The sequence below is a fragment of the Hyla sarda genome, chromosome 7 (genome assembly GCF_029499605.1).
Source record: "Hyla sarda isolate aHylSar1 chromosome 7, aHylSar1.hap1, whole genome shotgun sequence".
Lineage (NCBI taxonomy): Eukaryota > Metazoa > Chordata > Amphibia > Anura > Hylidae > Hyla > Hyla sarda.
In genome coordinates this window covers 157,560,376-157,585,467 of record NC_079195.1, presented here as the reverse complement: position 1 = coordinate 157,585,467, position 25,092 = coordinate 157,560,376, and the positions used below count along the sequence as shown (strand labels likewise).

The 25,092-nt window shown below is 44.6% G+C and overlaps 1 protein-coding gene across 2 annotated transcripts in view; it reads right to left on the bottom strand.

The window, feature by feature from the left end:
• The window catches only part of TCIRG1 (T cell immune regulator 1, ATPase H+ transporting V0 subunit a3), a 550,359-nt gene that overhangs the window by 114,864 nt on the left and 410,403 nt on the right, over positions 1-25,092 (bottom strand). For both annotated transcript variants that reach the window (XM_056531100.1, XM_056531098.1), the window contains one exon: positions 3,752-3,844. In XM_056531100.1, the coding sequence (XP_056387075.1) occupies positions 3,752-3,844 (93 nt within the window). The remainder of the gene's footprint in view (positions 1-3,751; positions 3,845-25,092) is intronic.

The window sequence follows — 25,092 nt, the reverse complement described above, 5'->3', positions numbered from 1 at the left end:
ATGGTATACACAACCCAATCCAGTGATATAGCATGGTTGCAAATTACATGTATGTCCCTATCACACAGTGTGCATAGGCAGGATATGACATCCAAGCTGACAGTGGTGTCTGAAGGGACATTTAAATTGACCCGGGTGGTTATGTTAAGTGGATCATCTTGCGTTGGGGAAGGGGGTAGTCGTCGTTGGGGGGATTAATGCACTGCAGAGATAGCCGGAGGGATTACCTCTCCTGTGCTGTCTGTGGCTCTGGGATTGAAACAGCCTCTCTTCTGCAGGCTCTATCAATCAAGTGCAGAGCACACAGATCACTGAAGTTCTCTGGAACTACATTGACCTAATGATTTCTCATAAAAGCCGCTAAAGGTATGTTCACACTGCGTAATTCACGCAGAATTCCGTGAGCGAAATTACGAGCTGTGAACATCTGTGAACCATCAGTGTGAATGGGTCATCCGCAAGACCTGTTCACACTAAGGAATTTCTGCAACGGACAATTACGCCAAAGAATGAACATGTTCATTCTTTGTGCGGAAGTCCGCAAGCACTGCATAGCCATCAATGATAATGGCGCAGTGCCGTGCGGTCCTACCTCTGAAGCGTTTTCAACAGTGGCCGCCAGATAGAATCTCTGCTCGCGGAATTCTGCGAGCGGAGATTTCACAGTGTGAACGCACCCCAAGAGGACCAAAAAAGCATTAAAAAAAAAAAATGAATAAGAGTTAAATTATACAGTGCATAGTGAAAGTATTCGGCCCCCTTGAACTTTTCGACCTTTTGCCACATTTCAGGCTTTAAACATAAAGATATTAAACTGTAATTTTTTGTGAAGAATCAATAACAAGTGGACACAATCGTGAAGTAGAACGAAATTTATTGGATATTTCAAACTTTGTTAAATAAAAAACTGAAAAATTGGGCATGCTAAATTATTCAGCCCCTTTACTTTCAGTGCAGCAAACTCACTCCAGAAGTTCAGTGAGGAGCTCTGAATGATCCAATATTGACCTAAATGACTAATGATGATAAATAGAATCCACCTGTGTGTAATCAAGTCTCCGTATAAATGCACCTGCACTGTGATGCTCTCTGCGCTTTAAACGGACCTCTGAGACTATCATGTAGAACAAGGAACACACCAAGCAGGTCCGAGATACTGTTGTGGAGAAGTTTAAAGCCGGATTTGGATACAAAAACATTTCCCAAGCTTTAAACATTCCATGGAGCACTGTGCAAGCGATAATTTGAAATGGAAGGAGTAGCAGACCACTGCAAATCTACGAAGACCTGGCCGTCCCTCTAAACTTTCAGCTCATACAAGGAGAAGACTGATCAGAGATGCAGCTAAGAGGCCCATGATCACTCTGGATGAACTGCAGAGATCTAGAGCTGAGGTGGGAGACTCTGTCCATAGGACAACAATCAGTCGTATATTGCACAAATCTGGCCTTTATGCAAGAGTGACAAGAAGAAAGCCATTTCTTAAAGATATCCATAAAAAGTGTTGTTTAAAGTTTGGCACAAGCCACCTGGGAGACACACCAAACATGTGGAAGAAGGTGCTCTGGTCAGATGAAACCAAAATTGAACTATTTGGCAACAATGCAAAACTTTATGTTTGGCGTAAAAGCAACACAGCTCATCACCCTGAACACACCATCCCCACTGTCAAACATGGTGGTGGCAGCATCATGGTTTGGGCCTGCTTTTCTTCAGAAGGGACAGGGAAGATGGTTAAAATTGATGGGAAGATGGATGGAGCCAAATACAGGACCATTTTGGAAGAAAACCTGATGGAGTCTGCAAAAGACCTGAGACTGGGACGGAGATCTTCCAACAAGACAATGATCCAAAACATAAAGCAAAATCTACAATGGAATGGCTCACAAATAAACATATCAAGGTGTTAGAATGGCCAAGTCAAAGTCCAGACCTGAATCCAATCGAGAATCTATGGAAAGAACTGAAAACTGTTGTTCACAAACGCTCTCCATCCAACCTCACTGAGCTTGAGCTGTTTTGCAAGGAGAAATGGGCAGAAATTTCAGTCTCTCGATGTGCAAAACTGAGACACATACCCCAAGCAATTTACAGCTGTAATTGCAGCAAAAGGTGGCACTACAAATTATTAACTTAAAGGGGCTGTGTAATTTTGCACGCCCAATTTTTCAGTTATTTGTTAAAAAAGTTTGAAATATCCAATACATTTCGTTACACTTCATGATTGTGTCCCACTTGTTGTTGATTCTTCACAAAAGATTACAGTTTTATATCTTTATGTTTGAAGCCGGAAATGTGGCAAAAGGTCGAAAAGTTCAAGGGGGCCGAATACTTTCACTATGCACTGTAAAATGTTTAAACCACATACATTAACCCCTTCCATATCAAAATCACCCCTCTTTCCCCAAATTCCATATCAAAAATATGCAACCAATGAAAATTTACATATTTGGTTTTGCAGTGTTCATAATTGTCCGAACTATTAAAATGTAACATTATTTATCTTTCACAGTGAACCTTTAAATGGTAAAAAATACCAAATCCCTGAATTGCATTTTGTAAAATCACATCCCACCTCAGAAAAAATTAAGTAAAAAGTGATCAAGAAGTATGATCAATACCACAATGGTACGGATAAAAATTAAGGATGACTGTCCAAAAAAAATGAGCCCTCATAGAGCCCATTAAACAAAAAAAAGTTATAGAGGTCATAAATGGCCATTTGTAAAAATTCTAAACTTTTTAGAATTTTTATTTATTTATTAAAACATGATGCAAATGTTTCTTCTATTTCGCCTCAAAAATATTTAGTTTTCCCCTTTTGGAGCATATGTTATGAAAAAACAAACAATGACATTACAAAGTACAATTGGTCCTGCAAAAAACAAGCCCTTATATAGGTATGTAGATTAAAAAATAATCAGCTGCCACACCCCCTACCATAGACTTGCATTAAGCGAGCGGGGCATGGCATCACGAGGGGGGGGGGGGGGGGCAGTGATGTCACAATCCTCCAGCCCCTGCATCATCAGTCATCAGGCACGGAGCAAAACTCGCTCCGTGCACCAGATGAGAGGGGGTGCTGCAGGAGAGACCGTGGAGGTTCCCAGCAGCGGGACCCCCACAATTAGACATCTTATTCCTATCCTTTGGATAGGATGTCTAGGTGCGGAGTACCCCTTTAAGGGGTTAAACTCACAATGTTCAGTTCTTACAAGTATTGTAGACAACATGCGTAGAAAAATGACATAAACCTTCAACACTGCTTTGACTCCCTAAGACGCCTTGCTGGCCTGTTGTGTAATATGGGATATGTGATACTAAAAAGTTTCTTACTCATAAGTATAGTATACTCAAATATACCCTTTATTTCAGGTATTCAGTTACACTTAATATAGGGCTACTAAATTGAACACATTCTTTTAATATGTATTCATTTTTTTATAGGAAGGCAACCCAGCCATGTTAGGTATTTTACAAACACTATCATAGGGGGCGATTTATCACAACCTGTGCAGAGGAAAAGTTGCTGAGTTGCCCATGGCAACCAATCAGATGGCTTATTTCATTTTTGAAAAGGCCTCTGAAAAATGAAAGAAGCAATCTGATTGGTTGCTATGGGCAACTCAGCAACATTTCCTCTGGACAGATTTTGATAAATCTCCCCCTATGAGAGGTAAGATATTTCAGCAACTACAAATCTGGCAATTCTCCATTTATAGCACAACTGAAAAGTGGATTTTTTACCCACCTCTTTACCATCACGTTTCCCTATTTCCTTCTCATTTTCTGAATTTTCTATAGAATGTTCATCTCCTGCCAGTAGGTCACTGCTTTCGCCATGCTGGAATACATATATAAGCAAGGGTTACATATTGTGAAAAGAAAAAACTTAATTGCAACATATCCATTCTTTATTAAAACACAGGATATAAATAAAATGGCTGTAGCACTTGTCCCAGGCACAATGTAACTTTATTGCAAGCAGGGTTAACACACAGGTGGACTTGTTTATTATTTGATTTATTTCAGTCTCGAAAATATACTTGTTAGGCTGGGTTCACACCTCGTTTTGTACTTACGGCTCCCGTATATGGCTGGGAGGAGGGGTGGGCGGGGCTTAATCGCGGTGCCCGCACTCAGCCGTATAGGGGAACCGTATTTAATGCATGTCAATAAGCCGACCGGAGTGAACCGCAGCCTCCGGTCGGCTCCGTTTTCAGCCGTGTGCGGTTTCCCGACCGTAGGCAAAAACGCGGTCGACCATGTTTTTGCCTGTGGTCGGGAAACCGCATACGGCCGAAAATGCAGCCGACCGGAGGCTGCGGTTCACTCCGGTTGGCTCATTGACATGCATTAAAGGGGTACTCCGGTGAAGACCTTTTTTCTTTTAAATCAACTGGTGGCAGAAAGTTAAACCTATTTCTATTAACAAATCTTAATCCTTCCAGTACTTATTAGCTGCTGAAAACACTGATGACATCACGAGCACAGTGCTCTCTGCTGACATCTCTGTCCATTTTAGCAACCATGCATAGCATGCTGCCTTGCAGTGCTGGGGACTTGGGTTCAAATCCCACTAAGGACAACAATAAATAAAGTGTTATTTTTATTATAATAACGTCAGCAGAGAGAACTGTGCTCGTGATGTCATCAGGGAGCATTCCAAAAAGAAAAGAATTTCCTCTGTAGTATTCAGCAGCTAATAAGTACAGGAAGGATTAAGATTTTTTAGTAGAAGTCATTTACAAATATGTTTATCTTTCTGCCACCAGTTGATTTAAAAGAAAAAAGGTTTTCACCGCAGTACCCCTTTAAATACGGTTCCCCTATACGGCTGAGTGCGGGCACCCTCCTCCCAGCCGTATACGGGAGCCGTAAGTACAAAACGAGGTGTGAACCCAGCCTTAACCCAGTCAGCGTTTTTGATCTCATGCTAGATTATAAATCTGTGATACCTTTGAATAGTTTTTTTTTTACCTTTTTGCCTAATTCTTTTAAGAATGTATTACACCCAGATAAAAATGAGTCTGATAGCTGCAAATCTTTGCATGCAGTTACAGTGGATATAAAAAGTCTACACACCTTTTTAAATGCCAAGTTCTTGTGATAATAAAGAATAAGACAAAGATACATTGGCCCTGACTTACTATTGTAAACCCGCATTTACCGCATCACTGTGACTGGAAGCGGTATTGCGTCCCTCCAGTCAGAGGGACATGGTAAATGCGATACCAGTAACCGAATTGCATCGAGGCGTGAGTCGGGTTGGGGGAGTGGCACTGTGATGTAGACATCTTTTCATTTTTTTAACCACCAAATATAGTGGGACTCCGCTTATCCTGCCCTGACTTATGCAATATAAGACATACAATTGTCAATCATCTGTTGCTCAAAGAGCATTATATAAAAGGACTATTGCCTATATTTCTTCACAGAATTGGGGACAATTCTTCTTTACAGGATATGTGGACATTCTAGACATATTCTTTACAAGACACGTGGAAATTTTTTCAGGGTTTGCTGCATTGTGCATATTTTTTTTTTTTTTACAGGTTACACGGATATCAGAATTGAAATAAGAACTATTATATATTTCTTTACAAAAATCACAGAAAAATCAGCTTATTCAGTTTAATCAATATACAGTTCCTAAATGTACCAACCTCAGTAGCAGGTTCAAAATTTCCATTGTAATGTTATTGCATGCATGTGAAAAATAGGGGTGCTAATATTTATATATATATATATATATATACATGCATTGCACAGTCGTAGGACCCTGCGGTCCGTGAAGTAATTTTATTTTATATTTTATTTCATTTTATACTATCTTATTATGATTGTTGGTTTAAATAAATCCAATATTAATTCACAAATTGACGTACTGTGACTTTCCAACATCCATCATACATCAGTACTTTGTACAGATGGTGTACTGAGGACTGAGAAATCTTTATTTGTATTCCCTGGTATGTGCCCACCAAACCTGTGTTGGTGGCTGGTGATATATGATCAGGTAGGAGGGTCTGAGGACATTCTCTGAAGTTATCTATATTTACCAAGCTCCATGGAAGGGATGGAGGTAGTCATCCTAACAGGCAGCAACTCCATGAGGCAGTGAGGATCCAGGTCCAAAAAATAGAGACCATCACAAGACTACTAGCCCACCTCATCTCCTGCACCAAGGATCCCAACACTCTGATAATCTGCTAAGTATAATCCTGGGTACACTCTTTCCTCCCCCTAACTTCCATCTCTTAGTAACCTCCACTCTCTCCCTGCTTCTAACTCTATCATTTAACCTCCTACCCCAAGACTCACTAACTCACTGTTAACTGAATCAATCATTGACCCTCTCATTATTATGACAAACTACTATAGCCCTAGGGACAGAAAGCTGTTCTGTATTGAGTGCTTGTGTGAGTGTATTGGTTTGTAATTAGGTGGGCGGGTAAGATACTGTATTGGGTTAAATTGTAATGCAACTAGTATAATGTTAATGAACAGGGCTGTCTTTAATTTTGATTGGACCCTGGGCAAGCAATTTTTTTGGGCCCCCCCCACACACCTCCCCCCCTGCCTGACCGACCGACACACACACTACAGACACACTACAGACAGATACACTTGCAGACACTCTCACCTGGCTGTCCGTGGCTTCTTCTTTCCTCCGCCGGCTACGCCCTTCTGTGTGGGTCTGTGGAGGAACGTCACTTGCGCGACGTCCCCAGTCAGTCCTGGGCACAGGCTCACTGTTTTAAAGGCCGCAGTGCCGCTTTAGAACAGTGAGCTGCAGGACTGATGCAGGGCCGGACTGGGGATAAAAAGCAGCCCAGGAAATTATTACAAACCAGCCCCACAACACGGTCATTGTGCCAGCCAACGGCTGCCATGCGTGCAGGCGTAGGGCCTTACCTGGCTATACATTCTATATATATATATATATATATATATATATATATATATATATATATATATATATAGCTTTCTCAAGAGAACAGCACCTGAATGCATTGAAGAGTGCAAGCAAGTGTAGGTATTCAGGTCACAAATCCACAGCGGATCTTACAAAAAAAAAGTGAAAAAAGGAGATTTTTATGCTTACCGTAAAATCTCTTTCTCGAAGGATCCATTGGGGGACACAGACCATGGGTGTATGCTGCTGTCTCTAGGAGGCTTGACACTATGGCAACAGAAAAGTCGGTTCCTCCCAGCAGGTTTACCCACCCACAGGCACTTAGTCCCAGAGCAATAGGAGAAGACCGATAGGTCAAGAGAAAAACCACAAACTGTCCGAGCAACCAGAAGAAAAAGGTAACTGAACACACCCTCGGACAGATAACTGAAATAGGAACACCAGAAAAAGGGTGGGAGCTGTGTCCCCCAATGGATCATTCGAGAAAGATTTTACGGTAAGCATAAAAATCTCCTTTTCTCTATCGGCTCCATTGGGGACACAGACCATGGGACGTACCAAAGCCGTTCCTTGGGTGGGCAAGGAAATCAGTCAGGTGGACGGCTGGACCACCGCCGTCTGCAACACCTTACAGCCCAGAGGAGCATCAGCTGATGCAAAGATATGAATCTGGTGCAAAGACGACCACATGGACGCTTTACAGAACTGCGAGGCCGAAGCCACGTAGCAGAGTGCCCAGGATGCCCCGAAAAACGGGTGGAATGAGCCAAAACCCTGAAGGGTGGGATCTTCCTCTTGTAGCAGTAAGCTACACCGGATCCACCGAAAATGGTGGCCGTAGAAGCAAGTTGTCCTGTACGACGACCTTCCGGAAAAACAAAAAAGGGAGTCACACTGCCGAAAGGAAAGAGTGACAAGTCCGAACAGCCCTCACCACAACCAAGTGGTTGAGCAAACGCTCCCAGGGATGAGAAGGGGCCGGACAAAAGGACGGTAGGACGATGTCCTCATTGAGATGAAAAAATCAAAACCATATCGGGTACGAAGGACAGACCTGGACAGAAAACAAACAACTTATCCTGGTATACCACCAGGAAGGGAGAATGGCAGTAGAGAGCTGCAAGCTCTGACACCCTCCTAACAGAAGGAAGAGCAATAAGGAACGCCACCTTTCGGGGAAGGAGGCGAAGAGAAATGTCCCTGAGAGGTTCAAAAAGGGGGGCCTTACAGGGCATCTAATACCAAGTGCAAGTCCCAAAGGAAAAAAGGGGACTGATAAGGAGGGGCAGCTTGTGCCACTCCCTGAACTAGGTTCGGACATGATAATTGAACGCCAGAGGACGTTGAAAAAGAATGGAAACGGCTGAACCATTGACCCCTAAGGGAGCTGAAAGCCAAACACAACCGGAGAAAAAGGATGAGTTTCACACCAACAGAAATAAGACCGCCAGGTATGGTGGTAAATCTTTGCAGAGGAAGGCTTGTGAGCCCTCAGCATGGTGCGAACCACTTGGGAAGAGAAACCGCGGGTCCTCAGAACTGCTGTCTCAACCGCCACGCCGTCAAAAGCAGAGACGGTAAATAGGGGTGGCCCAGGAGACCTGATATAGGAGGTCTGGACGATAGGGAAGGTGCAGCGGTAAATCGTTCAGGAGCTTGACCACGATGACATACCACGCCCGCCGGGGCCAGTCTGGGCCACGAGAATGGTGGGAACGCCCTCTGCTGTGAGTTTCCTCAGGACCCACGAAAAGAGAGGAAGGGGAGGAAACAGATAAGGTAGGGCAAAGCCCAACCAATAAACAGATAAGGTAGGGCAAAGCCCGACCAAGGGAGAGGAACGCTTTGGTTGTGGCGGGATGTGCAGAGGTCCACACCTGGAGCACCCCAGAGGTTGCAAACACCTCTTGATGAAGGGACCACTCGCCTTGGACGGCTGAGGACCGGCTGAGAAAGACCACATCCCAGAGAAGCCCGGAATGAAGATCGCTGAGATGGCCAGAAACCTGAGTTCCGCCCAGAAGGGAATTTCCCAAGAAGCAAGCAAAGAAAGAATTGCCCTATGCCCCAACATGTTGAAGGGGAAAAGGGCTTCTCGGGGGACCAAGGCCCCAGACTGGCCGGTCCTTGAAAACACCTCCCCCAGCCCAACAGACTGGCAGGGAGGGGCAGGAAGGAGCACTCCCGAAAAGGCAGGGGGGAAACAAAGCCACAATAGAAGGGACCGACAAGACTATCGAGAGATAACGATCTTGCGGTCGAGAGACAATGGAGACCTGTCCCACCGGAAGAGAATCACCAGTTGAAGAGGTCGGTGATGAAGCTGGGCAAATGGCACGGCCTCCACGGCTGCCGCTAACTGACCCAGGACATCCATGCAAAAGCGAATGGAAACTGGAGCAGGGTGCCGAAGTCATCGGACTCTTGATAAAAGAGTCAGCTGATGTGTTGGCGGAGACGAAAGCGGGCAAAGGCCGCATCGAACTGGAGCCCCAGGAGAGCGGTTGGACATGACCCGATTGACCATCCAACTGAAGTGAGACAAGGTCTGGAGGTTGAGACCAAGACTCTCCAGGATCTGGGCCCTGGCTGGAGCTTTGATCAGGAGGTCGTCCGAGTAAGGAATCACGGAAACAACTGTTGTCCATAAAAGGGCTATCACAGGCGCCAGGACTTTGGTAAAGGTCCGCGGAGAAGTGGTCAGACCGAAATGGAGAGCCACAATAGAAAATGACCGTCCGGAACTGCAAAGCGGAGGTACCGCTGATGACCGGGAAACAATGAGATGTGGAGGCAGGTATCCTTGATGTCCACCGAGACGCGAAAAACTCCCTGTGAACCATGAACGCCAGCACCGAACGAAGAGACTCCATTCGGGATGGAAAAGCAGAAGATGCTGGCTGAGATACTCGAGAACCAAGATTGGGCAAACAGAAACGCCTTGCTTGGGGACCACAAAGAGGTTGGAATAAACCTTGAAAATGTTCCCCTGAAGGAATCGGGACAATTACTCACTGGATAAAAAAGGAGCTGGAGCGCGCCCCGAACTGCCTATGCCAGAGAGGGGAACCGGAGGGTCCAAGAAATAAAAAGGCAATCCCATGGAAGGGAAGCAAATTCGATCCTTATCTGTTGACTTCCACATCCCTGACCCAGGAATCCTGAATGTGCGTGGTCCAGGCATCCCGGAAGAGTAAGAGGCGACCAACCACCCGAAAAAGGTGGCAGGTGGGGGCGACCCATCAGACCGAGGAAGGCCTACGCGTGCCTGATGGGGCCGCAAAACAGCCGGAACGGATAGCCGACCTCCGGGAGGGACAGGTCCGGAAGGAGGGAGCCCTCTTCCCGTGAAGGCGCCTGGCTGGACCCTTTGTTGGTACCTAAGGTCCGCAGAACCGGAAGGAGGACTTACGACGGAAAGCGGTTCTGTCAGCCTTATCCAGAGGTAATAAAGAACTCTTTGTTGTCTCAAAGGCAAGGTTTGCCAAAGTCTCCACCTTCATGTCCACTGAATCCTTGAAGGCAGCCGCATCAGCCAACTGCCGGGTAGGCGCCTTAGAGAGGCGGGAGACCGGTGGATCCACAGTTGGAGAGGAGGTCCACCGAGCAATGAGGTCCTTGGCGAAGGGATACCGCGCTTGAACCTTCTTCGTTTCCTGAAACTTCTTGTCAGGGTGCTTCCAGGCGGATACCAGCAGGGCGTCAAATTCAGCATGAGAGCTGAAAGTCTTGGGTGCCGGTCGCGCATGAATAAAGGAGACTTCTGGAGCCAAGTCCGAAGTTCCTGGGTCCTTTAGATGGAAGGTGTCTCTTATGGCCGAAACAAATGAGTACACCACATCAGGCCTATTCGTCCTGTCCTCTGAGTCTGAGGCCAAATCAAAAACCTCATCCACAAGTTCTCCGGGTGAATGGGAACGATGTGAGGCAGCCCTGGAGGTTGGGCATGATGAAAGGAAATTTCTGGAGCCACGTCCGAAGTTCATGGGTCCTCTAGATGGAAGGCGTCTCTTATGGCCGAAACCAATGAGTGCACCATGTCCGACATATCCGTGTGGTCTTCTGAATCAGAGGCCGAATCAGAAACTTCATCCACAAGTTCACCAGGTGAATGGGAACGTGTGAGGTGGCCCTGGAAGAGAGGGAGACGGACCTGGTACGCGGGTCTGGAGAGCCAGAACGGCGACCATGGGAGCGTCCTCTAGGGGAGCGACGCTTGTTACGGGTCGGAGTAACGGGGCAATGCCGGCGAGGGGAGCGCCCGTGCCTGCCAGAAGACTCGGGGGATGAGTCAGATGAAAAACACCCCTATGACGCTGCAATAGCATCAGTATAGGGGGAGAGCGGGACCCTCCGGAGGGCCGGTGTAGGGAAGGGCCTTTCCAAGGCAGTCACCACATAAGGGGAGACCTGAGCTAAGTCGCATAGACTGGGAGAGGGAGGGAACCCAGGCTGGAGGGGTGGCCGAACCCACCGGGTCTGAAGAACAATGGGGGTAGAATAGCAGGGGGGTCTGGGGGAGCAGTGGAGCAGGCAGAACAAGTGGTTCAGCAGAACCAGACATTTTTGAGTTACAGCTTTTACAGATGTAACGAGTGGCTAACACTCCAGTTAACTGTTTAGAGGGAGGAAACAGTTCTGGGCACGGACATAGTTAAAAAAGAACTCTCTCACCCAAGCCTGTGTTCCCAGGGCAGGCTGTGAGGAAAACTCCGCTCTTAGATTAGTCAGAGAGGGGAGAAATGCCGACCAATGGCAAGAGAGGGGCGTGCTAGGAGCAAAAGCACCGCTGATTGGCCCCTGCCACTCATGTGTGCATGCACAGCGCTGATTGTGTCAGTGCACGCCCTTCAGAAGCGCATCGGGCCGCCGAAGTTTTAACAAGAACCCCCGTAATGGCGCCCGCTCCTTGCCCCGAGCGCACATGCGAGGCGCCGCCGGCAGCAGCTGCTGCCGAAAGTGAAAGTAAGCCGGCCCTCTGTGCACCCGCATAGAAGAAACGCCGCGGCTGTCAGCCGCTTCAAGTAAAAACACACACACATATTTGAATAAAGTGAAAAAAACTGTGCGCCTTAAAAATTGTGCCCCATCCAAACTGCCACTGCTCACCCCAGTAATAAAGAACTCCCTGTCCAGGCCAGCCCCATAAGACCCATGAGAAAGGTGGGACAAATACTGAGGGTCTCCAGAGGTTGCACATCTGCACCTAAGGGAGAAAGGGAAATATACTTACCTCAGTCAGAAGAACTTACCTAATGAAGTCTTCCTATGAAGTCTTCAGTCTGCTTTTTGTCACCTGCATCACGCCGAGCTACCATGTGCACGCGAGGCGAGCAGTGAGGTAGGGTGACCCGAACCCATGAGGTACAACCCCAGGCGCTGACCGTTGGCGAGAGGGGGTTAACAGTACATATACACAATGTCTGTGCCCCCTCAATCGCAATGGGGAAACAGTGAGCCCCAGTTCCTGAGTCCCCACCTGAAAACAGGAAATAAAATGGAATAAAAAACTAACACATCCCTAAAACTAGGAAAATAATAAAACATAAGACCTGGTCTGGACAACTCCAGACCATGTCCACCTCCTTAAGACACTAAGCTAAAACTGTGGGCGGGTATACCCTGCTAGTGTCAAGCCTTCTAGAGAAAGCAGCATACACCCATGGTCTGTGCCCCCCAATGGAGCCGATAGAGAAAGTGGGTTTTATTCCAACATATGCAAACTTACAGGCAATGTTTCTGGTGGCTCACCCAGCCATTATCAGGCAGCACAGATCACTTTTTTGTTGCTTGATAATGGCTGGGTGAGCCAGAAGAAACTTTGCCTGTAACTCTACACATGTTGGAATAAAACTAACTTTTTTTTTTTTTGCTAGATACGCTGATGTACTGCAGTAATTATTTGTCTCTCTCTATACACACACCTATATAAATTTGTCTATATATATATATATATATATATATATATATATATATATATATATAACTCTCCCTGAGTTAAATACTCATCCCGTTTAGTTGGTCTAAGGCCCCTCATCTCAGCCAAGCCAGTTCACCCTGCTCTGTACTGACAAGGGGCAAGTACCCCGAAACAGCTGTCTGCAGATAGGTACTCTTTCCTTCTGGAGAGAGAGTTCTGGCTTGGCATTAATCCAGATTAGCTTTTTATATTCCGTAACTGGAGCTAAGCTGATACCGGGGAACATCGCCTGAAAAGGTGATGTAATGAGCTGATTTGCATATTGTGTGTGTGTGTGTGTGTGTGTGTACTACTTATCCTAGTCCACAATCGGTGCAAGCGCTCCAGGCCCGATCAAAAGTTCATGAAATATAAAAGTAGAAAAGCGCAGCACTCCTCCAATAAAGTGCAAAAAAGTGGATTAGCTCACATAGCAGCAGCGATAATGCTAATGTGATAATGGCTGGGTGAGCCAGAAGTAACTTTGCCCGTAACTCTACACATTCTATATATAGTCACCCAAAGAATACAGCGCCACTTCAGTTAAATAGTGCCAGCACTCAAGACCCAATCACAGTAAAATAAGTAAAATGGCGCAGAAGTCCATTAAAGTGAAAAATGGTGGCAATGGTTGAAAAAGGTTCTATGGGGGAACTGAAGCATTGCATGTAAAAATCCAGTACACTGGAACCAATGTTAGCAGTATAAAAAGGGAGAATATCACCATACATATTACCCCTATACTGTAACTGACCAAATCCTGTATACTGAGATCAATATTACCAATAATACCAGTATACAAGGAAAAATATCAACCTACATATTACCATCCCACTGTTACTGACCAAATCCTGTACACCAAGAACGATATTACCAATGATACCAGTATACAAGGGACAAATAATGCTGCCACACCATAACCACTACAACCACAGAATGATTAATACACCAACACACCCATCCTACAGTGCCCATATACAGGTAGACACCAACACTATACAGGAGATACAGACCACATAAATGCTTACAGGTACATTCAGGGAATCACAGCTGACATCTTTAACCCTTAAGGACCGGGGTTTTTTCCGTTTTTGCATTTTTGTTTTTTGCTCCTTGCCTTTAAAAAATCATAACTCTTTCAATTTTGCACCTAAAAATTCATATGATGGCTTATTTTTTGCGCCACCAATTCTACTTTGTAATGACGTCAGTCATTTTGCCCAAAAATCTACTGTGAAACAGGAAAAAAAATCATTGTGCGACAAAATTGAAAAAAAAACCGCTGTTTTGTAAATTTTAGGGGCTTCCGTTTCTACGTAGTACATTTTTTGGTAAAAATGACACCTTATCTTTATTCTGTAGATCCATACGATTAAAATGATACCCTACTTATATAGGTTTGATTTTGTCGGACTTCTGGAAAAAATCATAACTACATGCAGGAAAATTAATACGTTTAAAATTGTCATCTTCTGACGCCTATAACTTTTTTATTTTTCCGTGTATGGGGCGGTATGAGGGCTAATTTTTTGCGCTGTGATCTGAAGTTTTTAACAGTACCATTTTTGCATTGATAGGACTTATTGATCCTTTTTATTCATTTTTAAATGATATAAAAAGTGACCAAAAATGCACTATTTTGGACTTTGGAATTTTTTTGCGCGCACGCCATTGACCGAGCGGTTTATTTAATGACATATTTTTATAATTCGGACATTTCTGCACGTGGTGATACCATATATGTTTATTTTTATTTACACTTTTTTTTTTATTGGAAAAGGGGGGTGATTCAAACTTTTAATAGGGGAGGAGTTAAATGATCTTTATTCACTTTTTTTTTTGCAGTGTTATAAGTCTCATAGGGACCTATAACACTGCACACACTGATCATCATTGATCACTGGTTTCTCATAGGAAACCAGTGATCGACAATTCTGCCGCATGACTGCTCATGCCTGGATCTCAGGCACTGAGCAGTCATTCGGCGATCGGACAGCGAGGAGGAAGGTAGGGGCCCTCCCGCTGTCCTGTCAGCTGTTCGGGATGCCGCGATTAGCCGCGGCTATCCCGAACAGCCCGACTGAGCTAGCCGGCAACTTTTACTTTTAGCAGCGCGGCTCAGCTCTGAGCGCACGGCTAAAGGGTTAATAGCGCGCGGCGCCGCGATCGGCGCTGCGCGCTATTAGAGGCGGGTCCCTGCTTCACTATGACGCCGGGCCCGCCGTGATATGATGCGGGGTTACTGTGTAACCCCGCGTTATATCAGGAGAGCAGGACCAAGGACGTACCGGTACGTCCTTGGTCCTTAAGGGGTTAAGTGAATCACAGGTGATGTCTCCTTTTTTCATTTTTTTTCTTCTTCATCTGTGCAGGGCATCATGAAGACTTCTCCCAATCAAAACTTGTCTTCGCAGAATCTGCCAGACAAACATTTTAGGCTCCTCACTTCAACATCATCCTTAACTCTATGCAAACTTCCCATCAATATTGCCTAATTTAGTAATAGTGCCCCCATATAGCAGTAAGGCCCCCTTTGTGCTCCCATATAGTAAAGCCCCTTCTGAGCTCCATATAATATTAGAGCCCCTCTATGCTTCTATATAAACAAAAACAAAAAAAAACTATCTTCTCATCACACCCACAAAGTCCCGTTCACTCCGACCCACTCAGCTTTATTTAGACAGGTTGCAGGGGAAAAACAAACATAACACAGGAACAAAATAATATCCTAGACCATCTGGTCACTGACTACACATATCAGCATACCCTGACTACTAACTGGTGAGCTACCCTCAGTCAGTTAAACATTTGACTCCTGCAACCTGTTGCTCACAGTTCACACCACTTGTTGGACCACTCACAGATTCCAGCTGGGTGCTTCCTCAACAGGGTCCGACTCTCTCCCCCTACAGTGACATGCTGTTTCCCAGGGAGAGCACAGATCAGACAGAGTCTCCATCTTATGTACACCTCCCTTCCCTGCTGCCTCATTACTTAAGAAGCAGCTAAGAGATTCTTCAGGGTGAGCCAAGGAAATACACCCTTTCCTTGCCACCTTATCACATATCCCCTCCCCCCCCCCCTCCTTTGCTCAGACCACCGAGAAGGAGCACATGTATTTGAAAGGCAGAAACCATCTGCCTTTCCTTTCTCTTGGACAACTTTTGTCCCACAGTCTCTGAAGTCCTTGACTTTTTTCTTCCGGACTTTAACCAGCCACCAATTGCAAGTCTCTCGGTCACACCTCTCCAGTACTAGGTTCTTCACCCTGGTGTGGGCAGGGTTCTTGAAATTAAGGACCGAGAGGACCGATGCTTCTAACCTTTGTCTTCTTCTGGCTTGCCAGACCTCTGCTTCAGAGAATCTTTCGGCCTCAGTGGCTTCACCAACCACAGTCTTCTTCACTGTAGCTTCAGAGGACCTCTGACACGGGTCCATCTCAGTTTCAACTTTAGAGGATTTCCCACCTGGTTTCACCACAGTTTTGACTTCAGTGGATTTCTCACATGGTTTCACCTCATCCCTTCCAGATTTCTCTTCAGGGGCACCAGCTTCCTCAGGTTTAGCTTCAGAGTCTTTGGCGCCTTCAGATTCTTGTGTAGAATCAGCTTCTACTACTGTTTGGCTCTTCTCTGCAGCTTCTTCAGGCTTACTCTTCTCTTCACCTGTAGTTTCAGTTGTGCCATTTTCTTTACTCACAGCTTTTGAGGTTGACTCTGGTTTAGCTTCTGCTTCAGAGGATTTCTCTGCCTCAGCATTACCTTTAGAATTTTTGGTCTGCTCAGGTTCAGAGGATTTCCCGCCTGATTTTTCCTTAGTCTCCATTTCAGAGGATTTCACACCAGGTTTCAGCTCAGTCCTAGCTTCAGAGGACTTCTTACAGGGCTTCACCTCAATCTTAGCCTTAGAGGACATTTTGCCGGGCTTCAGAGAAAGCATCCCTGTATCTCGTAACTTCTACCCCAGAAGCCTTTCTTGAGCCAATTCCACCATAGCTTGGTCTCTGCTCTCTTTTAGAACTTCCCGGTCCTCTTTCTTTTTCTCACATTTTCGCTGCTTACACTGGAGCTTAGCGGACTTCATCCTCTCACTGTCAAGTAGCTCTGTCAAGTCCCTGACAGTATCTTCCGAAGACCGCAATTGTTTCCTCAACTGTTCATTGTCCACCAGCACAGCCACCTGCTTGTAGAGTTGCGCTCCCAGCAAAACCAAGGCAGCTACGTGGGACCTTCTGCGCATTTCATTCTGCGCTTCCAGGCTCTCTTTTAAGATCTTCATGTCATCTTCCAGCTTTATAGGTTTCAGCTGCTCACTCTTGAGCTTTGAAGAGATCATCTTCTCACTGTCCAGCAACTGTTTCTTGGTCTTCTCTAACTCATTGATAGATTTTCCACTCTCACCAATCTGTTCAGATAGATCTGAGATCTCCTGTTGCAAATTCTTGTTTTCATGTTGCAGAGTCTCAACTTGTTCCAGTGCCTCCTCATACTGCTCACAGAGCAAGTCATTATCATGACGAGCAGCTTGAAGAGCATGTGCAAGGGCATTCTTCGCCTTGACTTCCTCCTCAAGTTGTCTCTTAGCTTTAGAGACACTCTCCAGATTGCTGGCAAGATCATCAACTTCCATCTTTATTTCATTCTTCTTTTTTTCAATTTTTTCCATGGCTACCTGCCTAGCCTTGTGTTCACTCTGCAGAGCCTGATATGCACCATGTAGAAGACTCACTTGTTCTTCCTGGAATGACATCCGCTTGGCCACACTCTCCACTGCATTCTTCTGACAGGTCACCAGATTCTGGGAGCGGGGCAGTTCATCCTGCAGAGCCACGAACTCACTTCTGTGGTGCTCCATGACTTTTTCCAGCTGAAGCCTCGCTTCTTGCTCTTTCTTAAAGTCAGCAAGCGATTTGTCCCTCTCCTCTGTCAAGCGATGTACCTCTTTTTCTTTCTCAGTTAACTTCGCAGAAACCATCTGCAGGGATTCTTCCAGATTCTGGATCTGCTCCAGTTTTTTTTCCCGAAAAAAAAAATCTCGCTCCGTTGCCCCTAGCAACACTCCTTCACAGACAATAGCAACGTTCCTCCAGACAATAAACCCGCAGACAACGGTTATTCATGCAAGCCTGGCACCTTGTCAGCCTTAGACAGTTTGCAGGGGAAAAACAAACATAAAGCAGGAACAAAATAAAATCCTAGACTACACATATCAGCATGCCCTGACTACTAACTGGTGAGCTACCCTCAGCCAGTTAAACATGTGACTCCTGCAACCTGTTACTCACAGTTCACACCACTTCTTGGACCACTCACAGATTCCAGCTGTGTGCTTCCTCAACAGGGTCCGAGTGTCTCCCCCTACAGCGACATGCTGTTTCCCAGGGAGAGCACAGATCAGACTGAGTCTCCATATTATATACACCTCCCTTCCCTGCTGCCTCATTGCTTAAGAAGAAGCTGACAGATTCTTCAGGGTGAGCCAAGGAAATACACCCTTTCCTTGCCACCTTATCACAGTATATATATATATATATATATATATATATATATATATACACATGTTAGCTAAAGTCACATAAGTGTATTTTATAATATGTTAGTGAATAAACCTTTGTATTATTAACCCTATGTTGGAAATCACTTAGATCACTTAACACTTCAAAAAGGAAAGAAAAGATGGATAGTATATAATATTTATATTATAATTATATCCCATTAACACTGGTGATATATTATAGATTAAAAAAAATTGTAAACCAGCCCTCAAAGGGATCATGAAGAATGAAAAATGGATAGTTAAATAGAGAGAAAAGGATGATATCCAGTGTGAATGTCACAGGAAAATGTTGTAAATCAGTATTCTGGACAAATTAAATGTACAATATTTATTATACATAAAATAAAATGGTAATCCACAACTATCCAAGCAGGGCCCTTGCTATGGATGTAGTAAGATAATAAAAATTACAAATAAAAATGATGATAAGTGTTAAATGGAATAAAACAGAAATGGAATGTAATAAAATCACCTTTAAGGAATCAATAAAATGCCTCAGTCTCTTATGAAATTCACTCAAGATAAGTGATTGGAAGGTTGATGCATGGCACCACTCACCACCTTGTAGATCACTCTGCACTTGCAGATTGGCAAGGATCTGCGTCCGGCCTCCGGTTAGTGGATTCGCTGCAGTTGGAGTACTGGAAGTCCCAGAATATCTGGATACAGTTGGCCTGGGAGCGTACGTCAGGATAGTCCGTCTCTGCGCATAGATGGACAGGCTGGCTGCTGTTGGCACGGAGCAATGTCCGACCGGGATGTATACAGTTGTAGCAGGTACAGCAGGTAAAACGCAGGCTAGCAGATGGTATGAATTGGCAGATCGTGTACAGGCTGGCACGAACCTGCGTCTGGCCTATGGGAAACAGGATGATGGTAGTAGATAACAGAATAGTCTGTAGTAGCGTCCTCTTGTCAGCAGTAAGGTGCGTGGTTGAATGGTACCAAGTTAAAGTAGTTACAGTGCTACCAAATTATGGTTGAAGGAAGAGTCAGAAGAGGTGATGGTTATGGAAAGGTAAAACAGGCTAGACGCGTTTCAAGGCCTCGGGCCTTTTCCTCAGTTGCTTAATAGAGATGACACAGATGGTGCCAAAGTCCAGTTTATATAACCACAAAATGGTGATGCTATGAGGATTAAAGGGGAGGGGGGAGGGAAAGGTAAAAGGTAGCATGTAAAACATGGAAATGGCATCAGTAGGAGGGGAGGGGGAGAGAAAAGTAAAGGGTAGCATGTAACACATGGAAATGGCATCAATAGGACAAATAAACAGTAGTAATCGTAAATATCAGACATAGGAAATGGCAACACTCCTGGATATCATAATGAAAAGGGATAGATAATGATAAGAAAAAATAGAAGAATTAGAAAAAATAGAAGTAAGGATGCATAAAGATAGAAAAAAATGGATGAATGAATGAATTTGCATGTAAGATAAAAAAAAAAAAAAGAGTAAAAATATATTACTAATGACCTGAATAACTCAAATGTAAAATCTTGAAGGAAGACCGATGAAATACAAGTTTGGAATCAACCCCAGGGTCCGCCATTGCGTCGGTAAAACGACCTGCCGACGACAGGCCATGAGAGATGCCCTTCTTATTATAGATATGCTCTGCTATACGGATTTTTAGTCTTACGGATGAGTCTCTTTGTGCGACCGATATATTGTTTGCCACACTTGCATTGAATTAGATAGATGACCCCGTTACTGTGACATGTAAGGCATTCTGAAATCTTATGTGTGAAATCATTAGATGTAGATGAAATTTCCACCGTTTTTTTTGTACTTTTACAGCCAGAACAGGATCCACATCTGTGGAAACCTTTTATTTGAAGCCTAGTGGAAGATGGGTGAGTGGGGAAATGGTGCCTTACTGTAGGGGCTACCTTAATGCCCAAATTGGGTGCCTTAGTATATACGAGCGGTGGGTTAATGGGGATGTGCTGTCCAATCAATTTGTCATTTCTCAAAATCTTTTCTTTACAATTCTTTCAATTTGCTTGTATTCTTTATTAAGGTAAAAATGAGTTTCGGATCCTGGTCATGTGATTGAGGTTCTGTGACGTTGGGTGTGAAAAACGTGGGTCTATCTAATTCCTGCACTTTACTAATAGATTGATCCAAGATCCAGGATAGTTTTTCTCCAGGAACTCGTCAGTCAGGGCATTGGCCTCTATTTCAAATTGAGATCCAAGGGTACAGTTCCTCGAGTCTACTATATTGTCCTTGCATTCCTGGAGAAAAACTATCCTAAACACAACTTGGATCAATCTATTAGTAAAGTGCGGTAATTAGATAGACCCAGGTTTTTCACACCCATCGTGACTGAACCTAAATCACATGACCAGGATCCAAAACTCATTTTACCTTTTAATAAAGATCACAAGCAAATTGTAATTTCTCAAAAAAGTCCAATTTTTCTTTACAATTTTAAAATTGATTGGACAGCACATCCCCCATTGTATATACTAAGGCACCCAATTTGGGCATCAACCCCTTAAGGGCCAAGCCCATTTTAACCTTAAGGACCAGGCCAATTTTATTTTTTAAGACCAAATATTCATCCTTTAAGACCCCCTTATCCCTCATGTATGGCCGAACACCTCTGCCTACAGACTCCCACAGCCGGGACTACTACTACTCCCATCATGGAACAGACTTGTTTCCATGATGGGAGTAGTAATTCCCTTGCTGCGGGAGTCTGCAGACAGTTGGGGAGGCTACATTAGTGTTTGTAATACTACCCCCATCAGAGTCTGTTCCATGATGGGGGTTGTAGTACAAGGGCTGAGGGATTGATCGCACTGGGTTTCACTTCTGAGACCCGATGCGATCTGAAGTTATTAAGCATGTGAGCAGGCGGCAAGCTCCGCAACACTGCGATGTATTTTAACTTTCATTTTTAAATCCCCCACGGGGAGCCCTGAATGGCCGGTACCGAGGAGCCAATCAGGGCTCTCAGAGGGAGATTTAAAAATGAACATTGTGACTAGAAGGGCCATATGTATATCAAAAGCGCTGTGGGGGCAAGATATATAGCGCTGCAGGGGGGGGGGGGGGGGGGGGGGCAGACATTTAGCCTATATATCTAGCCCCCCAGCAGCGCATTAGATATGACCCCCGCCGCATTAATAAATATATACCCCCCGCCGGCGCATTAAATATATACCCCCCGCAGCACATGTATAATGTAGCCTCGCAGCGCTTCTATATACCTATGCCGCTGCAGCGCTATATGTGAAAAGCATTCTAGCAGCAGCATTGGCCACCCGATGCTGCTGATAGAAATACTTTTGATACATAGCGCTGCAGCGGCATATGTTTATAGAAGCGCTGTTGGGGGGGGGGTGCAGATAAAGCTATATGTCTGCCCCCCGCCCCCCAGTGCTTCTGTATACATATATCCCTGTAGCACTATTAAAAGTATTTCTATTAGCCGTGAATAGTGCCGGCAGATGGCTCCTGACACTCTACGCTCCTTATAGAAATACTTCTCATTAATAGCGCTGCAGGGGTATATGTATATAGAAGCGCTGTGGGGGGCAGAAAACGCTATATGTTTGCACACCAGCGCTTCTATATACATATACCCCCTGCAGCGCTATGAATGAAAAGTATCGGGCGGCCGATGCTGCTCCTAGAATGCTTTTCACATATAGTGCTGCAGCGCTGCGAGGCTACATTATACATGCGCTGCGGTGGTATATATTTAATGCACTGGCGGGGGGTATATATTTAATGCGCCGGTGGGGGGTGTATATTTATTAATGCGCCGGGGGCGGGTATATATTTAATGCGCCAGCGGGGGTCATATCTAATGCGCTGCTGGGGGGCTAGATATATAGGCTATATGTCTGCCCCCCTGCAGCGCTATATATCTTGCCCCCCACAGCGCTTTTAATATAGATATGGCCCCCTGCTACTCACAATGTTCATTTTTAAATCTCCCTCTGAGAGCCCTGATTGGCTCCTCAGTACGGGCCATTCAGGGCTCCCTGCGGGGGATTCAAAAATGAAAGTTAAAACACACTGATACATCGCAGGGTTGCGGACCATGCCGCCAGCTCCCCTGCTTAATAACTTCAGATCGCATCGGGTCTCAGAAGTGAAACCCTGTGCGATCAATCCCTCAGCCCCTGTACTACAACCTCCATCATGGAACAGACTCTGGGGGGGGTAGTAGTACAAACACTAATGTAGCCTCCCCAGCTGTCTGCAGACTAACGCAGATAGGGAATTACTACTCCCATCATGGAAACAAGTCTGTTCCTCAGCACTGCAGGAGTCTGCTGATGTCACCTCTTCTGAGCATGCTCAGTAAAACTAAGGAAGTTATAACGGGCATTAACGTAATTTCCTAACGTATGTCAGCCATAGACTTCAATATTATAAATAACAGACGTTAATTTACACGTTTCTTGTGACGGGCAAAAAATTTGTGCATGTCACGTTATTTCTCCCATCACAAATAACGTCTGTTATTCATGACGGGCTATAAAGGGTCATAACGTGTAATATAAAAACACCATGGACTTGATTGGAGTTAACGCACGTTTAAAATGGCTTTTCAAACGGCATTTATAACAGGTGAACTTCTATAGAGTGAAAGGAGCCTTAGTGTGAAGAAATGTTGGAGGCGCAGTGACTATATTTCATGTATGTCAAGAGCCGAAACCAAGAAAATATTCGAGTTTCACACACTGATACTGAGAGGACAACGTTGAAATGGAAATCTTCGGTTTCCCGTAAACTACTGGAGTTGGGCTCCCTCTCACGGCCCATCATCGGCAGGTCATTTTACCGATGCGATGACGGACCCTGGGGTTGATCCCGCTCTCGTATTTCATCGGTCTTCCTTCAAGATTGTACATTTGAGTTATTCAGGTCATTCGTAATATATTTTTACTCTCTTTTTTATCTTACATGCAAATTCCTTTTATTTTTTTATTTTTTTTATCTTTATGCATCCTTACTACTATTTTTTCTATTTCTTCTATATTTTCTTATCATTATCTATTCCTTTTTATTATGATATCCAGAGGTGTTACCATTTCCTATATCTGATATTTACGATAACTACTGTTTATTTGTCCTATTGATGCCATTTCCATGTCTTACATGCTACCTTCACTTTTCCCTCCCCCTCCCCTCCCCTCCTACCGATGCCATTTCCATGTTTTACATGTTACCCTTTACCTTTCCCTCCCCCCTGCCCTTTAATCCTCATGGAATCACCATTTTGTGGTTAAATAATCTGGACTTTGGAGCTGTGTCCTCTCTATTAAGCTACTGAGGAAAAGGCCCGCGGCCTTGAAATGCGTCTAGCCTGTTTTACCTTTCCATTACCACCACTTCTTCTGACTCTTGCTTCAACCATAAATTGGTAGCACTGTAACCCCCTTAATTTGGTACCACCCATCTACGCACCTTACTGCTGACACGAGGACGTTACTACATACTATTGTTCTGTTATCTACTACCATCATCCTGTTTCCCATAGGCCGGACACAGGTCCGTGCCAGCCTGTACGCCATCTGCCAGCTTATACCATCTGCTAGCCTACGTTTTACCTGCTGTACCTGCTACAACTGTATACACCCTGTCGGACATTGCTCCTTGCCAACAGCAGCCAGCCCGTCCATCTATGCACAGCTAGCGCAGAGACTGATGATCCTGACGTATGCGCCCAGGCCAACTTTATCAGGACATTCTGGGACTTCCAGTACTCCGACTGCATCAAGTCCACTAACCGGAGGCCGGATGCAGCTCCGTGCCAACCTTCAAGTGCAGAGCGATCTACAAGGTGTTGAGTGGTGCCGTGCATAAACCTTCTAATCGCTTTTAAGGTACTTGTTCCACACTTATTTTGAGTGAATTTTATAAGAGACAGGCATTTGATTCCTTATAGGTGGTTTTATTATGTTCCATTTGTAATTTTTATTATCTTACTACTTCCATAGCAAGGGCCCTGCTTGGATAGTAGCGGATTACCATTTTATGTATAATATATATTGTACACTTAACCCCTTGGGGACGGAGCCCATTATGTTTGAAAATTTGAAAATTTAGCATTTTTCTAACTTTGAAGCTCCCTGCTTGTAAGGATAACAGACATTCCAAATAAATTATATATTGATTCACATATACAATATATCTACTTTATGTTTCCATCATAAAGTTGAAATGTCTTTACTATTGGGAGACATCAGAGGGCTTCAAAGTTCAGCAGCAATTTTCCACAAAATTTTCTAAATCAGAATTTTTCAGGGACCAGTTCAGTTTTGAAGTGGATTTGAAGGGCCCTCAAATTAGAAATACCCCACAAATGAACCCATTATAAAAACTGCACCCCTCAAAGTATCCAAAAGGACATTCAGTAAGTTTGTTAACCCTTTAGGTGATTCACAGGAATAGCAGCAAAGTGAAGGAGATAATTCAAAATCGTAATTTTTTACACTCGCATGTTCTTGTAGACCCAATTTTTTTATTTTTACAAGTGGTAATAGGAGAAAAAGCCCCACAAAATGTGTAACCCAATTTCTCTCGAGTAAGGAAATACCTCATATGTGTATGTCAAGTGTTCGTCGGGCGCAGTAGAGGACTGAAAAGGGAAGGAGCAACAATGGGATTTTGGAGAGTGACTTTGGAGAAAT